The following is a 20,683-nucleotide window of genomic DNA, read 5'->3' on the forward strand; positions in this document are numbered from 1 at the left end:
CCTTACATTCTGTTGGCTCTGCTCGTTGGGCCTGAGTATGGGTGCTTTCAGTTTGCATCACTGAAGACGAGCTGTTGTCTGTGAATTCCATTTTACAGTGAATGCAACTTGAAACGGTCCCACATCTTTGATATTTTTTGTATTTTCTTCTTTTCTGTGGTTTCTTGGCTTTGCTCCGTCTCACCCATAATCGTGCCACAGAATTTTGAAGATGTTGTGCGTCAATAATAAAGGCCCATGTGAAACACATGCAGACCATGTTGAATAATGTGAGTGAAATGATGCAAAAATACAGCTTAGATCGATTTTTTGTAATTGAATTATTCAAATCACTCAATTAATCACTTCAGCCCTCGACTCCAGCCTTTATCCAGCCCCTGTATGTTGTTGGTTTTTTTATCTCCAACATGTGCATGTGCGTGTGATGTAGGAGGAGAGAGAAATGTGCTCTGCAGTAATGATCTTTGCTGTATGGTCCATTCCTTTCTCCTGGAGTTGCTCTTTCCATTTTCCTCATCTATTGTTTTCATGTTGAGAGCATTTAGCCAACATGTTCAGGTGACACAAAGATGAAGAAAAGCTTGACACAGAAGGAGAAGAAGGGAAGGCACAGTAGTAAGTGTGAGTAGGATATAAAGCTGAGTGTCAGCCACTGATCACCGACTGATGCTGCCGTTCTCACTCATAATCCCCAGCCTCTCCTGGCTCGTCTCCTCCTGCCACCACTAAATCTTCCCTGTCACACTGACTTTTCCGGCTAAAATGGTGACTAGGCTCCTTCCATGTCTATGGGATGGTAGCAGCTGTGTTAGTATGGCAGGATCAGAAGTTGGAAAGATGGTGTCTGGAGTGGAAGTTAAAGGGATACGCCAACATTTTTTTTTCATGTCTTGCCTCACTCCCGAGTCCATGACAAGCAGATAGACACCATCCTTTCGACTGTGCGTGCAGTAACGAGGGAGAGCCCGTATCGCCCGTAATTAGCTTAGCTGAAACGCTGAAAGTGTATAGGTAGTGTTAGCCTGTCTCCACCTAAAGTCATCAGAGACACTCTTCAGCAACTCTAAACTCCCAACTTCGTCTCAGAGCTGACAAAACTCTCCGGTAAGGCATCTTGAGCGGTCAAATGCCGGTAACGGGAAAGTAAAAGCACAAATTCTATCGTCATGGTTTTCTGTATGTAAAGGACAACGGGTGTTTTATTTTGTAAAATAAAAGTAACCGGAAGTAATCGGAAGTAACCGGACGTGCGTTGGTCACAACGGCTAGCTTGAGTAGTGCCGAATTCGTCCGAACAAAATTGTAAACAGCTGGTATTTAGACAAATTAACGACACACTGCTGAGCTAAACGGCTACTTTCTCGCCTAAAAATGTTTGAAATGTTGATAAAGTGATATATTTACAGAGTTTAGAGCTAAAATGAAATCAGCTTCTGACTACGGAGGCAGGCTAACACTACCTATAAACTTCCAGCGTTTGAGCTAAGCTAATTACGGGCTATCTCCCTTGTTACTGCACGCACAGTCAAAAGGATGGTGTCTATCTGCTTGTCATGGACTCGGGAGTGAGGCAAGACATGAAAAAAAAATGTTGGCGTATCACTTTAAGTTAGTTTGTCCTTGTCATTTAATACTAGTCAGCAGCCTCCAGATGCCGGATGTCGTCCTCTTTCAGAAAAAGACCCATTGTCATCGCTGCTATTTTTGTAAACCATGTGTATAAAACAAGCTCTGGGTAACCTGGTGGTATGCTTCTATGTCAGAATATGTTGAACTACACTGCTAGTGAGTGTATCTCTACAAACCCATGTTATATCCAGGCAATGTATAGAGTTCACTTTTAGATTGGATGCTAAAGCTGACAGTATTCATGGCACAGGGTTTTCTTTTCTCTCCCAGGTCTTGTTCTGAAGGACAGGTAAGACGCAGCAGGAGACTGACAGGGGGGATTGGTGTGATGCCTGATGTCGTGAAGTTTCACACTTTCATCATGAGCTTTGGATTTGTGAGTCAAAGAATGAGGAAGATGAGTTTTCTTCCCGTGGCGTTTGGGGGCAAGATTAGGGATCGGAGACACTGGAAGGAGGGCAGAATCCCCGCTCCACTGCCAGGAAGAGACAGTTGAGGTGGTTGAGAAATTGGATTGAAATGGCTCCCAGATGCTTCCCCAGGAAGCTCTTCTGCCATGCCCAACTGTGAGGAGAACGGGGGACTGATCCAGAACGTGCTGAAGCAGGATAATACAATTCCATCTTCTCTGGCTAAATCTCTGGATTCTCCAAATAGGCTAGAAGACTGCATGAATGCACGGATGAACTGATGTGTAGGTTAAGGTTACCATCATGCATTATACATCTCCTGCAAACTACAGTTACTTTCTGTACGTTGCAGAAAGAAACTCTCATCTGGTTAAACATCACTCCAAATCATTGCTCCTCCATAAGAGCAGGTGCATATTTTGCTTAATGCAGTAAGGTTCTCAATTTCAGATTGCAAAAGGCAACATTACCTTTAGATTAGTTGGCAAACTAGCAAACAATATTAACTGAATGCAAACACACACACACACACACACACACACACACACATACAAACACATTACACGACTTAATTTATTCTGAAACTGGGGAAAAAGTCCTTATATCAAAGCTCCTTCATGGAGCTGCAGCCTCTGGTGAGTGCACAGCTCCAAGGCAGATGTTATCTGACTGACATCACAACTAAGCGACGATTATATTTGCTGCAAAAGATTCAGTGGTCGAGGTCGTAAATATTTTAGGAGTAAAAACAAAGACACAGTGCTGAAGACATAGCATAACAAGTCCCTGTTGTGTGTGCATTTTTACAGTATTTGGAGGAGAATGGGAGCATGGGACTCAGAGAGACTCGGTCCAACTAATTTGTGTGGAATATGAATGTAGTACTTTGGAACGGATGTTAATTTGTAATTTACAACTATTATTTCTTTGCATACTGTATGAGATCCAAACTTGCAACACTTCCGTTCCATCTCACCTCCAGGATGTCAATGAGTACGTTCTCCTCCGGCTGCTTGGTGCTGCGAACGTTCTCCAGGATAATGGAGTAGTAGACGCCCTGGGGGTCCGACTGGTACAGGTTATATGTATCTGACTGGTACCACTCCTGGAGGGCGAGGAAGACCTGGTTCTCATCTGTACTCACTATCTGAACATCCTGGAGGCAGACATGGAGAGAGAGAGAGAGAAAGAGGAAAACCTTTAATTAAGACCTGATAATGAAAACTAGTTGTAAATCAGTACAGTGACCCTGAGAGCTAAAAGGATTGTAACTAAGGAAATGAATGCAAATAGAACCCCTGCCCTTTCTCGCTAACGATCAAAATTAATGCAAAAAACAACTTAAACATAAAATAGTTATGAACCTGGCTGTTGCTTAATGCACAATTGAGACTTTGATGCTACTTACCCAAATTAAATATCCTAAATTGCGTGTGCATAGTTCAATTTTGTGTGTTTAGTCGGCCTACTGTGAATAATTGCGTTTAAATGAGAGCTTTGTGCATTGCAATAGCTTCCATTATGGAGAGGTTGGGCAAAACACAAAAAGAAATTTGATTGAATTGAGGAATTAATAGAAAGGAGTGAATAAACATACAGCAAAGAGGAAATGTGGGAGAAAGTTGGTAAAACAAAAAGAACAAGCAGAAACAGCTACAGCAGCTTGAATGATTCAAGGAAACTTAATGGCATGGCAGGTAACTAGCTCCTTGTGACTGGTCAAAATCAGCTCCAAAATGACACAAGAAAGGTGATATGTTTTCATTCTTTTTCTTCAGTCATTCCAAAAATCACGAGCGAGAAAAAACTTTTGTTCTGTAAAATAACACAAGCCATCGTGCACAATCCATGTCTGATTAGCACCACCTTTTCAAAGGTACCAAATTCAGACACAGTTACTGGAATTCACTTCCAGACTTAGTAAATCACACTGAAAGGGCTCAGTCAAGATATGTGCATTTCCTCCTCCCGGTATTTTGTACACCTGGGCAGAAACGCAGCATATTGCAAATTTAGCAAAGGTACTAAATGGACAGCACATGCTGTTTTTGCACATTTGAAAAAAAAATTAAAATCTTCAGTGTGAGCTGTTTTTAGTGTCCCCTGGAAACGCCTTTGTTGTGTTGTGAGTACAGTAGTGTGTTGTCAATCTATTTTCTGAAGTCGTTTGTGTTTTGTCTATTCGGATGTGTTTTAAAGTTAAGTGGATTGAACTCTAAGGGCTACCATACTTAAGGGAGATCATCAAAGAGAACACAAAAGACACTATCTTGAAAAGGAAGTAGGTTAGAAAAAGAAGAGGGAGGGTAAAGCAGAACAAAATGAAAGCAGTAACAGGTGGCTGGGAGTATTACAAGAAGATTAAATGAACCAGGAGAAGAAGAACAGGTGAAGCAGTGATATGACACTGGGAAGTGTGCAGACTTCTACTACAGCCACTCCTCAGCCCTCCACCCACCAGGGGGCTGAAAACAAACTCCAACTCTACAGAAAAGTGAGGACATTAATACATGCTAACAATATAGAAGGGACACATTTTAATAAATGAATATGACCAGCCCAGAGTTTGGGCATGCTTTTCCATTAAGTGTGTCCAGACTTTTGACTAATCCAACATCTGATACCAGATTTCCCCTGACAGTCATCTGTGGTATAATAACCTCTTCAGTGTGTTCACCCTCTCTCTGCAAAATTGAGCTCATTTCCTTTCACACTCACAGATCCCATTAATCATATTAAAATCCTCATTATGGACATTATTCACATGGATGCTGTAAGTAGGTCTTTGATACAGGCCCACACAAAGAAAATACTTAACATGATTTTAGTTAGATTCAGTTGTCTTAAACATACCACCTTAAAATGAGTCCCGTCCCTAATTATAAGCATTTATCAAAATTGCCTTCTTGTCAATTGCACAACAATGATGATTTAGATGTCAGGGGTCTCAAACTGATTTTGACAAAGAGAGCATCTATTGTAATCCCTATCTCACACTCACAATGTACATTTCAAACCTGTAAGGACTACAGTGAATCCTTTAGAATTAGCTGGTTTTCTGATTGCTCTGGAGGTCAAGACATTTGACAGATTTATGTTGTTATAAATGGAATTATTCATTTTCTGACTTTAATGTCAAAGTGTAAACTGATTTCAACAAAGAAATAAATCAATTAAAAACATATAATGTAAAAAAAGAAAAGAAAAGTGATTGCATTGATTTTCCCCCTTTAAAGTGAGTCTCACATTAGTAAAGTGGAAATCACCCAAGCACAGGTAATGTGCCTCAAGTGTTTGTAGTACAAACACACCTGTGTCTGGAAGGTCCAGTCACTGGTTAATTAGTATTCCTGCCTACAGTTACACCATGGAGACAAGAGAACAGCTCCAGACAACCCAGAGAAAAGTCATAAGATACTATGAAAAATCTGGAGTTCAGTTGCGCTAAAAGCCCACAAATGTTTGGATTTTTTGACCTCATCATCTAGTTTGTTCACCAGTGACTGAGATAGAAAAGGATTTTAGCGTAGTTCTCACTCTCCTCTGCCTAAATAACATATTTCCTCTCAGATTGTGTGTCACTTCTCTGTCTATGAAAAAACCTTGTAAATTATGCGGAAGATGCGGAATTATGTCAACCATGATTGTATTTATATATAGGAAGTTAAAAAACAGTCGGTGGGGTGGATACTTTTTTCTAGACACTGTATAACTAACACCCAAAGCTGAATGTATAGATGATGATGCACAGTTCATAATATTAGTTAGTTTTTTTTTTTGAGAACTGCTATATACAGTAAAGGCTCTGGATCACCTTCATTCACCATGGTGATGTCCATCAGTATAAGATGCAGAGAAAATGGCCAGGGAGGAATGCAAATTAGCAGTCATGCTAATTTTGGCCTATTTACAAATGTATTTTACTCATGTATATACATAAGAAATACATTTAGAGGTACAGAATGACTATGTCAACTAAGATTCATATTCAGCTATATTGTACATTTCTGAGCAGAATCCCAGTAATGCAGACTTTCTTTCAAGTAGCATTGCCGCAGTGCCCTTGAGCATGACACTCAGTCTGTTTCACTGGTTAAACAGAAAGGTGATTACATTCTGGGTGATAGACAGCAAGAGAGGATGGAAACAGAGTCAAAAGGGACACTTATTACCTGTGATTTCACAGCCCAATAAGCCGTATGTATGTGTCTGCACATGAGTGTAATTGTGCGCGTGTGTGTGTGTGTGCGTGTGTGTGGTTAATCCATAACGCAGGTCAGGCCTCACAGGACAGAGCCAAGCTGCCTTCTCTGATGGCCTCTGCATTTTTCATCATCCAACCTTTCAATTATTCACAGCGGAAAAACATGGAAACACACCCTCTCTCCCAGTCTCACACTCACACACTTTCTCCTCGGCTAAACTCCTCCCACCCGTCTCTCACTCCATCTCTCATTTCCTTGGCCCCCCCCACACACACACATTTCCAACCTCTCTCTCCCTGCTGTCCCCTCTGTGTCGCTCAACCTAAAAGCTGAAGAGTGTGACCTATCTGCTCACCCAAGTAAGAGGACACATGTAGAGAGAGAGGGAGACAAGAGCAACTAGGGCAAACCTAAACTAAACACACATTTGCACACACAGACAAACACACACAAACACACACACATATTCATATAAAAAACAGTGGTAACACTTTACTTGACAGCTATCTATATAACGCATTCTAACCATACTTATAATGAGTTAAAATGCAGTTATATCACTGTATAACTATAATTATAAACACTCATAAATGATCATAATGCTTTATAACAATAATCATAACACACTATAAAGCATTTTATCTTGACTTATAAGATCAGGTATTATAATATGTTCTAATGTGTTATTCTTATTGTTACACAGCCTTATGATAATTTATGAGTGTTTATAATGATAGTTATACACGTTTATAAGATAATTATAACTATATTTATAATGCCTTATCGATGTGGGCATTGTCAGCGAGTTACTAACAATTATAACGTATTATAATACCTGACCTTATAAGTCATGATACAATGCTTTATAGTGTGTTATAATTATTGTTAGAAAGCATTATGATCATTTGTGAGTGTTTATAACTATAGTTATACAGTGCTATAACTGCATTATAACTCATAAGTACAGTTATAATGCGTTATAAGAGATAGGTGTCAAGTAAAGTGTTACCAAAACATGTCATCCCCTGCCCTCCTGCCACACCTAATCAATTGATCCCTATCATCTCTAATTGTTGAAGGCAGAAAAAGACTGTGCACCACCCATCCAACCCCCCTCTCTCTCTTTTGTGTGTGTGTGTGTGTGTGTGTGTGTGTGCACGTGTACAGTCAATACCTTTCACCCTCCTTAAGAATCACTGAGTACTGTAGCTGTCAAGCAATTGAGGCATAAGATCTAAGTGGTCGGTCAAAGTCCAACAAGAGTAATTCTATACATTTCCTAGGGGTGTGTGTGTATGTGTGTGTGCATGTGCATGTGTGTCTATGTGTGTGTCAGAGTCTCTGTTGGAGTGTCAATTCCTGTAAATGTCTCCACGGTTTTCTTACTTTACAGCAGAAAATTGTAGGAGACGTCTCCCCCGGGCTCTACTGTACATTCAATCACAGTTCAATAGCACTCAGAGACACTCGACCAGCCCTGTGCCACCCACGTGCATCGTTTATCGTCTCAGCTTATGTCAGTGACATGGGATGCAACTGGGTCGATGATTGGTGGTGAATATTTAATGTGCCTTATCGTGTATCAGGTGAGTACTTTGAGTACAGACATTGTCCTAACATCTGACACCAAGTGGAACAGTGGCAACAGAGCTGTACAGTTGTATTTCAGCACCTAAGGCGAAGGAGAACTTCATCCTCAAAAGTATGAACTGGGGATTATTATGTAAATTCTTGTTAGATCACCCGTGATTCTACGACGGAGTATTAGGGCCACATTGAGAAAAAAACAAAAAAACACAGACTTTGAGAATAAAGTCATAAATTTAGGAGAATAAAGTCGTAAATTTCCTACGAGAAAAAAAGTCATAACATTACGAGAATAAAGTCGTAAATCTACGAGAATAAAGTCATAAATCTACGAGAATAAAGTCATACATTTCCTACGAGAAAAAAGTCATAATATTACGAGAATAAAGTCGTAGATTTACGAGAATAAAGTCGTACATTTCCTACGAGAATAAAGTCATAACATTATGAGAATAAAGTCGTAAATTTACGACTTTATTCAGACTTTATACAGACTTTGAGAATAAAGTCATAAATTTACGAGAATAAAGTCGTACATTTCCTATGAGAAAAGAAGTCATAACATAACAAAAAAAAAAAAAAAAAAAAGTTGTAAATTTTACGAGAAAAAAGTCGTAAATTTACAAGAATAAAGTCGTACATTTCCTACGAGAAAAAAGTCATAACATTATGAGAATAAAGTCGTAAATTTACGACTTTATTCTCGAAGTTTGTGATTTTTTTATTTGTCAATGTGGCCCTAATACTCCGTCGTATAAAATAAAAAATAAAAGCACCCATCCATGCATCCATGTCTCCGTAGACACAGCAGTAGAGACAGCTCCAGACTTCAGTTCAGTGAGTGAATCTCCTTCACCATGAGAAACAAGACAGTGATCTGACTTATCTCTGTTACCATAGTGTGGATCTACTCTTTCTTTAAAGTATTCAATACAAAACAAGTTGAAGCTGTGTTTTACCTTTGGTAAGGCGTACTTGGGAAACCTCATCTGGACAAACTCGTTGCGGCGGTAGGACACATAGTGCTTGGTACGGTTCCCTGTGGTGACCTGGTGAAGGCACAAAAAAGCAGATAAAACAACACATAACACAACACATTCTTCTAGCAGCAGCAGATGTTCTCTTCTGATAAAAGATTGTCTGAGTCATTCCTTTGCTTGTCAGTGAGTCATCTTTCAACAGGCACAATAATGGATTCATTGCCTTGCTGCAGCTATCAATTATTTTCAAATAGTGAAAAGAACTGAAAAAATGCCGAAGACAAACGTACAAAGTCATATAACACACAAATCATAATGTTTTAAGCATTTTTGCTTCAAGAAAAGATTCAGCAATTATCAAAATAGTTGCAAATCAATTCTGTCCATCAGGAAGGTTGAGCTACAAATAAAAGAAAATCTAGAATTAATTACAATTATTTAGGACCTTGCTTATCCCACTTCAAATAAAACACGGAACTAGTTTGCAACCAAGAGTTTAAACTGGGGAGTCTGCTGTGGCTCAGGGGTTAGAACAGGTCTTCCACTAATCGGAGGGTCAGTGATTCATCTCCCGGCTGCTCCACATTCTTTTCCTCAGTATCCTTGGCCAAGATGCTGCCCCATGAGGTGACACTGGTGTGTAAGTTTCTATATATGGTAGAAAGGTGCTGTGTTGGAAATGTGTAGGGGGAAGTGCTGTATGAAAGGGTGAATGCGGCTTCTACTGTAAAAGGCCTTTGAGTGGGTGATTATACCAGCAAAAGGCTGTATAGCACATTCTGAGAGCTGAGAGCCACATGGCCGCAGAAAAAACAGAATTTAAGGCTTTTATGTAAGAAAATACAGTTTAGTTCAGCATACATACATATATATATATATATATATATATATATATATATATATATATAATGTATATTGACGGCCCTAATGTATGTACCAGCTGGCTATTAATGTTTTGACCTTGTGTCTGAGTGTCATTGCAAAATGTTATCTGCAAGATGTGTGATTTAGCCCATGGGTCCGCAGTGCTGAGCTCTTGGTTATTCAACATAGTAATGAAGGAGATTTTTCCAACGTTTTAACAAAAGTTTTATGTTGCTGAGGTTTTTTCCCGGTCCCACACTGTACTCCCACACAGGAGCATAGTCTGGGAGCTGCTTATTTTCTCCTCCCCTCTTATCGCCCAGTCATCTTGTTATGTCTGTCTTATTGTATGTATTGTATGCTGTATATGTACGGATGGGTTTATTGCTGAAATTCCGCTGTACTTCTGTATGGTGACAATAAAGGCTGATTCTGATTCTGATTCTGAAAAATGCATTTAGTGGAGCAGGGAGCAGAGTTCACTGTCTGGTGAGTCACCAACACGGTGCTGAAAGCTGGATGCAAAGAAACTTCTCTTCTGCACAGACCTTCACATTCACCTGACAAACTGGGAGCTGTGCGTAACAGGCTGAACCACGGAGAGAGATGATCAGAAAGCTGAACAAGATGCTGAACCAGAATATCTAAACAGTTGAGGCTCCGTATTAAAAAAGCAGGCTCGGTGAAAAAAATAACAACAATGGTGACTGACAGTGACTTAACAGCAACTGAACGTGTCATAACCCAGGTGATGGCCTCAGACACTGGCAAGCCATTTCCTGAAATGCACTAGCTGTCACCGTTTGGCTTTTTGTAAGATGAGCAAAGTTTTGGAGCTGCAGCTCTTAAAATGCGTCGGGGAAGTTGAATTCACTCATCCTATTTTGGGCTCGGAGCCTCAGTCTGAGTTCAGATTTGAGCTGGGACTACAATCATTGTTTCTGATTGAAAGGGGCAGACTACCATGGGAGTTTTTATGCTGAGCAATGAGAAAAAAATTATGAAACAATGAAAAGCATTTAACCGCATTTAACAGAACCCCTGACGGAAACACCATCAACTATGTTTTTGTAACTTTCTAAAGAATGGCATGGCAAAGTGAGATGAAATGAAGTGTGTGTGTGTCAAAATGCTAACTATGCTTTCTTCGCTCTGACTCAGCATATTTCTCTTGAGCCAATAAGCACCTTGAGGGCCACTTCTCAACCCCAACCCCTCATATCAATCCTGCAAACAACCCATTATAGTGGAAGTGTTACCAGGCTTTCTGAACCAGTAGAAGTCTCATAAGATCAGAGTTGACAAAATGACATGTAAATTGTGGAATTCTAACACTGGTAATCTGTCCAACAAGAACTGTTAACTACAAACACCATGGATGAAAACAGTGAGATACAGCCATGAAATCAGTTTTAAAACACACAGTTACTGATCAAAGACTCTCAGTTGTGTGCCCTCAGTCCACAGAAAAACAAACTTGACTTGCAGTGGATAAGGGGTCATTCAGGACTACTTGTTTTTAAAACACCTGCTAGTTCTGGTGGAAAAGTGGTAAAAGTCTGCTCAGAGGCGTTGTGTTGGAGATTCTACTGCTTATGGATATAACTAGGGATGTCACGATTACTTGTTTTCACAATTAATCGCGGTATTAAACGCCACTATTAATTGATCGTAAAGATTCCTAAATACCGTCACTTTCCAAAAATGATTATGTCGGAACTAGGGCTGTCAAACGATTAATTTTTCTAATCGCGATTAATCGCATTTTTTCCATAGTTAACTCGCGATTAATCTCTATTAAAAATATTATATATGGCGCTTTGGACTTTCAACACTCCAAAGTGTTATAATCTCTAGACAAACAACTTTTAGACCAGACCTAGTAGGCCTACCTAATCACATGCATGAAACTCACACAGAATTGAAACGAATTGCATCCAGTGGAAATTGCCCGTTACTTTGCTACACCTCTGCCTGGCCATGTGCGTTTGTTGACAACAGAAGCCGTCAAAAAATCAATACATGGCCACGTGCATTTGTTGACAACAAAGCCGTCAAAAAATCAATGGATGGAGCTGTGGATATATGTTAGACTGTGTATATTTGTGTAGCAACCAACTTGAAGGTGGTTTACCACCACCTACTGGACTGGAGGTCCCACACTCCAGTCCTCCAGTCCAGCAGACAGAGGACAAAATGGGCCGCGATTAACCGCGATTAAAAAATTTAATCGCGTTAATTTTTTTAATTAATCTCATCGCGATTAACGCGTTAACTCTGACAGCCCTAGTCGGAACCATATCGACAGATGTGCACCAAAGTAAAGGAAAATGCACAGATACTGGTCCATTTATCTAATGTAACATTTAATTGGTAGGAATTTAAATGTTAATGTATCATTTGTAATTTGGTATAGATGACAATTAATTACTTAAATATTTCAAACACTTAATAACTAGTCCTATATTAAGAGATTAGTAATGTAATATTTTGACCTTATTTGATTTTACACATTCATAATGTTGTGAAATTTATTGATGCATAATAATCGTGATAATGGTAATACCGTGTTTATTTTTCTGACAATAATCTTACCAAGAAAATCTATAATCGTGACATCCCTAGATATAACAGTTCATAAAGCATTTTGTGTGACAAGAGGGAGGGACTTGAAATCTGAAAAACCTCACTTCAGACGTGATGGAAATAATACTGATAATGAAAAAAGTCCAAAAATGTTACTCTTATTTTCTGTTTTGTGTGTTTTCCCACATCTGACATCACTGGGCTGGTAAAACAGGGAATACTGTGAGGATGATGGACCAGAGAGAGGATCTAACACCTCTATAGGGAACCTATGTTATACCAGTTCATATATATTGTACTGTTACCACATGCAAATAGGATTCAGCTCTTGGTCTTGGAGTGTGCAGTACTGCACTACACTGCATGGCAAGTCAATTATAGACAAGGTCAGATTAATTCTGCACACTGTCCTAAACAACATTTCTTTTCCTTTTCGAGCAGCCGGCCCTGTGTTATCAGAGCAGCAGCGTTTATCAGTGAAATGGACTGAAAGCTGCAGTGTGTGGGCACTGTCAAGTGAATAGATACAGTGACTGTTGCAACACAACATGCACATATGCTGAATGGAAATAAATAACATGGCACATACAGTACATCTAAATGCAAAAGGTTTGCAAAAATGCAGCTAGTCACTTCATTTAAGCTGCTCAAGGTCTTACAATGTTACACTCTACATCTGCTGAAAATGCTTAGTCTTAGATATTCTTTCCTTCACGGTGAAGGCTTTTACAGCCTTATTTCGGCTATTTGAATCATGTAAAAACCAAAACAAGACACAGGACTGGCATACGTTTACCTCTGTAACAGGCATGGACATGGAGCCTCTAGCATTCTCTCAGATATATGCATCTGACTAATGTGAGGGTTTGTATTTGAGGTTTAGATCTCACTGACTAACCCTGCTAAGTGAGCTAAATGCCACCCCGTATCTTCCTTTTTTGTTTGGAGTCCTGAAATATGTTCAGCCACCCAATCCCTGACTAAGAAACCAAGAGTCCAACAAAAGCTTTATTCTTAAAGTGAACACACTTCTTCAACAAAATGGGAAGTTCTAGGTTAAGGGGTATGGGGCTGTATTCTTAATCATGCCACCATATAGTAAGGTCATTAATTAGCACTTCCTTATAATATTAATAGTGACAGTTTTTGTCTTTTGCTTTTTGATATTTACCTTCACAAATATGTAGTCGTCCTGCACCAACAACGAGTTGTAGTCGATCTTGCCAAGGAACTGAGCTGTCACCATTTTGTCTGAACAGTTCTGGATGAGACAGGTGACATACAGGTAACCTGCAGGGAGGCACACAAACAGAGAAGAGTGGTTACTTTTGGAAAATGTTTTTTAAAAAAAGGTTAGGATTGGGTCAAAACAACAACAACAACAAAATAGATGTGTCTGGGCAACCAGGTCACATCCTGTAACTACAACACTGTCTAACGATTTGCTGCTACAACAAGGCTAAAAACAGAGATCAAATTAATTTTTTCCAAACAACTTTTTCATGTGGCGGCTTCAGGACACTTGGGTCAGTACGGACGAGCAGTATGGAGGTATTTGGATGTTTCATAATGTGTGATTTGGACGATTCAAAAGTTAACTTTATTCGCCGCCATTATATGAAAATCCGTTGCCAGCCGGACCCCCCCCCCCGGAATTCTGACAGTGAGTAGAAAATTGGTGAATTATTGATTCTGGATGAAGTATCCCTTTAAAGCATCTAGAAAGATCTTTCATTTTGTGTTGATTTTGGCGACCCCTGTGGACAAAAGTGTCGTTAAGACACACATCTGGCTCACTCTGGCGACTCTAGAGATAAACTAAAAAGTAAGTAAAGTATGCCTTTATTCATCCCACGACGGGGAAATTCACGAGTTACAGCAGCAGTACATACAAACACACTCAGACATGCCATGCACGCTATGGTGGACTGATAAAAAGAATGTATAAATATAGACATTTATAAATAAATATAGGGGCAACCAAGATATTAAGAGAAGTATAAAAAAATATATATGTATATATGGCTAAAAAAGAAGTGTCAAAGTGCAATCATGGATCGGGGGGGGGGGGGCCTCAGTGGGCCTTGTTAAAAAAAATTAAGCTATTAAGAAATAGCTGAGATTCCCATCGAGGGCCTCGTTTGCTGTTGTAGGTCATACAGAGACATCAGTAGAAAGACTTTTGCATATCCAGTTAAAAGTTCTTTGTAGCTGCTTTAAGTTAAAGTGATGCATATAATTAAAATTTAAATTATAAAAGTCTATTTGCTGTAACCATAGTGAGGCTGAGTGTATTGGAAGTGCTCCTCTTCTTCCCTGCAGTTATTGAGCAGCAGCCATGAAACCAGAGCAGCTCAGTAGAATGTATGCAATAAGGTGCATAGGAGAAGCAAGGAGAGGAAAAGGGAGGAGAATGAAAAGGTGGAGGGAGGAGGAGGGGAGGGCGGGCATGTGGTACTGTCTAGCCCCAGGAAGAGCTCTCATGTCTAGGCAGCTGGCCCAGACAGTCAGCCTCGCCCATTCACCCTCCACATACACAGGCTAGGTGACAATTTTCACATTGCAGGCAGCATCTCTCTGTGCGTTGGTTAAGAGACTGTCAGTACGTTTACATGCACAGCTTGATCGAGCTATGCTCAAAATTCGCTTTTGCCGTCTAATCAGACTTCTGTCCTTGTCCCAGTTTACATTAGGGCTGCCACAAACGATTATTTTGATAGTCGACTAGTCACCGACTATTTTTTTCGATTAGTCGACTAATCGGATCATACGTAAATTGAATGCAAAACATACAGCTTATCGCACCAGCATGCAGCTGCTCTTATATACCATCATTAGCTTTCAGCTTGAAGTGTTTAAGGTATATGCTAACTAAAAATAAAGACAATTAAGATGATAGTTCATTAAACATTTAATGAAATATGCAGCTTTAACTGTAGCATAAAGTGCAAACAGCTCAGTAAAATAAGGATAAGGCACTGGCCTAAACAACACCAAAATAAATACTTTAAGTTTTTTAGGTTTTTCTTTCCTTCATTTGTCTCTGGCATTAAACATAGCTACATTTAAATAAAATGAGGTGGACACCTGAAACTAAGGAATTATTCACAATAATAAAGTTTTGGTAGGCCTATATTCAAATATAACTTGCTCAGTGTAAATAATAGGCTAGTCGTTCTGTTAAAAAAAAATCGAATAGTTTATAAGACAATCGTCTTGTCTGAAAAAAATTAAATGTTCCCTTTTTACTGTCACAGAGGGAGAAACATAGAAAGACTCCACCAGAAAGTTCTGTGTGAAACTGTCAAATGAAAACAAGTGAAACTGAGGTGCAGCTCAAACTCTGCAAGGTGTGGACTGTGATGAGAAGCTACCGGAAAATATTGACGTAGTTTTACGCCAGGAGAGAAGACTTCCTCGTTAAGATGAGCGCTCATTACGTGACCAGGACGCTGTGACCGGACGCGGTAACGTTCTAGTTCTCCAACACCGACTCTCAAAGTCCGCGATTTTATTTTTAAATGACGAACGGCTGTTTTTCAGTCCGTGATTTAAAACGATGGAGCGGCGGTACCGCTCCTAGTAGCGCTTCTCATTTAAAATGACACAGAGAGAGAGAGAGAGAGAGGAGAGAGAGGGAGAGGAGCGGTGGCGGCGGTGGGGGCGGGGGCGGAGGGACGGTGGGGGGCTACACCGGTGCCGCTTGAAGAGGGACAAGACAGGTAGAGAGAGAAAAGAGAGAGAACACCTATGTGTACTGAGTGAGTGAGTGAGTGCATGTGTGTGTGTGGTGGGCGGCTGCGGCGGCGGGTGTGTGTGTGGAAGGTGCGGCAGCAGTTTTGAGAGAAAAACAAAATAAAATAAAAAACAAACAACGACGCATCGACTATTAAATTAGTTGTCGACGATTTTAATAGTCGACGTAGTCGTGACTAGTCGACTAATCGTGGCAGCCCTAGTTTACATGCAACTGAGAAAATCGAATAACTGACGGAACGTGTCCTCCTCCTCAACACCAGGTGGCGAGATGGTTAATCGTACAGCTTTGTTCATCTCGTATGTAATGTGTGCGTTACTTATTGTGCAGATAAGGTGCGCGCTATCCCTCGTGGTCATGGTGATTTCGAGAGGCAGACAAGAACCCGTAATGCTACAACAACAGCTTCTGCGACCGGCTTTCTTGGATGTTTTTGTTCCGAGATCTTACGCCAGTGCGGGGGGTGTGGAGCATGCGCACATGCGTTGTCTAGTTAAACTCCAATGAAGGCGTATATGCCGGAGAAAGTCGAATTCCAATCGCATTATCTGGGTGTCTTAATCGGAATTCTTCAACTCCGATTTCAGTCGGACTAAGGCGTTTACATGCACTTCAGTTGTCCAGTTATAGTTGGATCAAGGTAATAATTCGTTTTTTTCAAGTGTCATGTAAACGTACTGTGTCTCTTTAAGGGATTCAAGGAGTGCATTTACAGTATGGAGGGTGAGAGTTGCATGGAAAACACTGTCACTGAAATATATTTTAAAAAAAAAAACATACCCTTGGCTTTGTTCACATGACCTTCAGGATTTGTTGCTGCTCTGTCTGCTCAGGTTTATTTAGAGTGAGGGATTATGGGTTGAGAGACCCAAAGGAGGCGAAGTCCAGAACGCAGACAGCCACACAATCTCAAATACACTCAGTACTTGTATTACCCTGTTGGCCCTTATTGGCGGGTGAAGCATTAACCTGCCTGTCTGTCACCCAGCTGATATGGTAATCCAGCTTTGCTGTTGTTGCCCTGGGGGCCCACGACTCCCCTCCTTAACTCACCCATTAAATCCCCATTGACTCCCCCACCCCCACCCATGAAGAGGTCAACCGTTACTTTACTTTACATGTATTTCCAGTATTACTACCTTGACTGATAGAGAGAGCATGTTTAAGGCCCCACTGGATCAAGTCACATAATGTGGTTGAAGGTATCTGACAAAACTGCAATCTTTCAATCATGGGGATTGAACATTTCATTTAAGGCTGTTATTATAAAAAGAAGAAAAGGTGCTTATGCTTTTACTCACTGTCCAAAAAAGAAACTCTCTTTCCAGGTGCGTAGGCCAACAAACATTTAAGAAAACAGGAAAAAGCTTGCACACTGATCAAAAATGTGAATATCAACTAGAGAGGTCGACGGATGAATGGTCCATCAAAAATTAATAGAAAAGTGCAACCATGGTGATGAAATAAATAAGAAAACAAAAGTAACTAAGACAAAAACGTTTCGGCCTACACAGCCATCTTCAGTCGGCCTCGGCCTAAACGTCTTAGTTACTTTTGTTTCCTTATTTTTATTTCATCACCATGGTTGCACTTTTCTATTAATTTCTGATGGACCATTCATCCGTCGACCTCTCCAGTTGACATTCACATTCTGTTATTATAAAAATCTTTTCAAACGAGTTTTTACTTTTGCAATTTCTTATAAATGATGTGAACAATTCTGCAAAAACACAGCATATTTGCAAACCATTTATTGTGAATGATGAGCAAAAACATATTAGCTTTTGTTAGTTTGCAAGTTTTTTTTAAGTAACATTTTTCTTTAATTTGATTGTGTACGGTGTGCTACACTCTCTCATTTCTGTGATTGTGTGTAGTCAATTTTTGTCAGACAACGTTGTGATTGAAAAATAAAGACTTTACCACAGGAGGTCCAGACATACTGTACCAGGTTTTGAGCTAGCCCTGGTCTGAGTGCATCCATGTCTTGTGCGTGTACAGGAGGTTGATAAAGCACACAACCTGCCACTGCCTTCTGAGACTGCTCAGTGTAAACAATGCAAGTTTTTCTGTAAATGTTTTCTGTGCACACACACTCAATTCTGGTCTTTTTTTTTTTTATTAAAAAAACTTGTCACAGCGGAAGCTAAATGAATTTGTTTTCCTGTTTTGAAAACAAGTCTGTTGCTGTTGCTTGGTTGGTTTGTAATTGGTAATGGCACAGATTTGCATTATACAGTTAACCAAAGTCTAAGGGTGTATTCAGACATGTGGCTCGTTTGCTTTGTTCCCCTTCAGAGGCTAAAACGATACAGTTGTTGCATTTTTCTTTTGGGTCGTTTGGTCGTGTTCACAAGGTAACAATCCCAACCGGTCCAAAGTTGTAAAAAAAAATGCCATGCATGAAACAACTGTTCTCTCATTGGTCAGCAATATTCTCGAATGGAAGTGAGCCAAGATGACTCCTTCTTGCTCGCATCCGAGCTCAATTGCTGTGTTTACATATGACCAAACCAACCAAGCTTTGGGGTTAAACACTCCCTGTTTCAGAACAACTGCTCCAAACAAACCAGGTCTGAATACTGTAGTGTACACCCTAACCCTTTGTAAAGGTTTCACATAACTTTACTTTGCATCATCAAATCTGTGACTCAGCAACCCCATTAAAGTGATTTGTGTGACCAACCGTGAACAGTGCCAAGAGATAAATGAGCAGGGACATCACAGTACAGTACCTCCACTTGAATCTTGCATTTCCATGTGCACCAGATCAGGGTCCACATCCACTCCAGACACAGACCTGCAACACAGGAGATTACCACATTTCACAAACAAAAAAACAAATGTTTATTCATAATGAAAGTGTTATTCATGGCCAACGTGGTGGTTAACATCCCTGTATGCCAGCAAGAATGTTGTGGGTTTGATTCCTGGGCCTCCCTGGGTGGAATTTGCTTGTTCTCTCTGTGTTGGTTGATTAGCAACTCTTAATTGCCCATAGTGTGTGAATTTAAATGTGTGTGTGTTGTTTATCTCTGTTGGCCTTGCCATAGACTGGTGACCTGTCCAGATGTGGGATTGGGATTGTATCATATCATGCAGGACATTTATGCCTTTATTCAACTTTTTTGTATTCTCTATAATTAAAAATATAACTTTTTCTGCATCTCTTTTCCCATGCAAATGAATTAGGACATGTTCAATTCTTCAAAACTCCAGCTTCTCTGAACTTCAACATCTTCAGTATTCTTTCAGCTACAGACTTCAACCATTAAGACTTTCAGCTATTGAACTTTTTGAAATCTCCAACAGATTTTGATTTATGGCAGTTTAAAACTTGTTGTCATTTTTGTTAATTTTACAAGTAATATAGTTTATAACCGCGGTAGTCTATCTCTTCACCTCATCTGAAAGTTTTCTCTCTGGGCCACAAACTACATTAATCTACGCCCATTCTATAAGTACAGTTGTAGACAAACTTGTTTTAGTTCAGTCTAAACTTACACACTCACAGAATTTGAATTTTGGGCCTCAGGATGTCAAGACTCCCCATTAAAATTCAACACAAAATCAGAAGCTTATTTCCAGAGAAAAGCAAAAGAGTCCCTACAGTATTTTAACAAAGTTTGAGAAGTTTCTTCATGTTATTCGAAATGATTATCGTTTTATGTTATGCTTTTGAATTTTGAATTTTAACATACTGCGCAATGGACCTGTTCTGTCTGCCCTTCTCTAGATAGTAAACCAAATAGTTCATCTGATTAGGACTGTGTAGTGTAGTCTGTGAAATTTCCCCAGCCCAGTAAAGATAGAGTGGAGATTTAAAACCTCATTACTTTGCCTTTAGAGACTCTTTATGAGCAATTAGCAAGACAGGGAGGGAGAAGGGGAGAGAAACTGGATCATAGGAAACGTTACAGGATTTATTTCTTCCACTTGATCTGTGTGAGCTTACTGATCCATTATCTTTAGGGACTTCAGACAGCAAAGTGTGTACTTGTCTGCTAATCAATACAATAGAAATTCAACTTTTCTGATGATACCATGACAAATTCAGAAAAAAATGACACAGACCAGACAACTGAGCAAACTAAACAGTCTTGTGGGGGATCTCTCTCTCTGTCAGTTGTTGAGACACTTGTTACTTCCTCGTCTCGCTGTCCTATGTGCAGCTAGGGAGAAGGTTCTTTTCTTTTTCATTACTGTTTTTGATGGAGAGGCCCATCCGAGTCATCATATTAAACAGCTTTGCCCGAGGCATTTGCAGTCAGATAAGAGGTACATTTAGCTAGAATACCAGTGTAGTGGCAGCATATTGCAAAAACATCCTCCCTGGGCTGGAATTCAGTATCATGTTTGCTCTGGTTTTACTATTGGATTATTCTTTTATCCATAAGCCTTTTTACAGCATTTCATTTTTATCACCTGTTCTCAAACGTTTGCTTTTGTCGTCCGCTGTCACCCTGTGAAATGTCATTTCAATTTCAGAACCACTGTTACTTTTTATTCAGAATGACAACACACAAAAAACTTTACAGCTTGGGGTTACAAGAACAAGGTCCACTGGAACACATTTTGTCAGACCACCCCCGCAGCCAAATGATTTTAATGTGATGGTTTTAATGTGATTGATGCGCGGCGGCTGCCAAACTCCTGTTCTCTTGT

General features: G+C 39.9%; 1 protein-coding gene across 12 annotated transcripts in view; it reads right to left on the bottom strand.

Annotated features, from left to right (window-relative positions):
* The window catches only part of sorcs2 (sortilin-related VPS10 domain containing receptor 2), a 311,391-nt gene that overhangs the window by 23,631 nt on the left and 267,077 nt on the right, over positions 1–20,683 (bottom strand). For all 12 annotated transcript variants that reach the window (XM_085758983.1, XM_085758988.1, XM_085758984.1 and 9 more), the window contains exons 6-9: positions 18,754–18,818; positions 13,433–13,551; positions 8,791–8,880; positions 3,016–3,195 (exon numbers count right to left, since the gene is read on the bottom strand). In XM_085758983.1, the coding sequence (XP_085615109.1) occupies positions 3,016–3,195; positions 8,791–8,880; positions 13,433–13,551; positions 18,754–18,818 (454 nt within the window). The remainder of the gene's footprint in view (positions 1–3,015; positions 3,196–8,790; positions 8,881–13,432; positions 13,552–18,753; positions 18,819–20,683) is intronic.

This window comes from Trachurus japonicus, chromosome 18 (assembly GCF_045865225.1).
Source record: "Trachurus japonicus isolate A0001 chromosome 18, Traja_1.0".
Taxonomy (NCBI): Eukaryota; Metazoa; Chordata; class Actinopteri; order Carangiformes; family Carangidae; genus Trachurus; species Trachurus japonicus.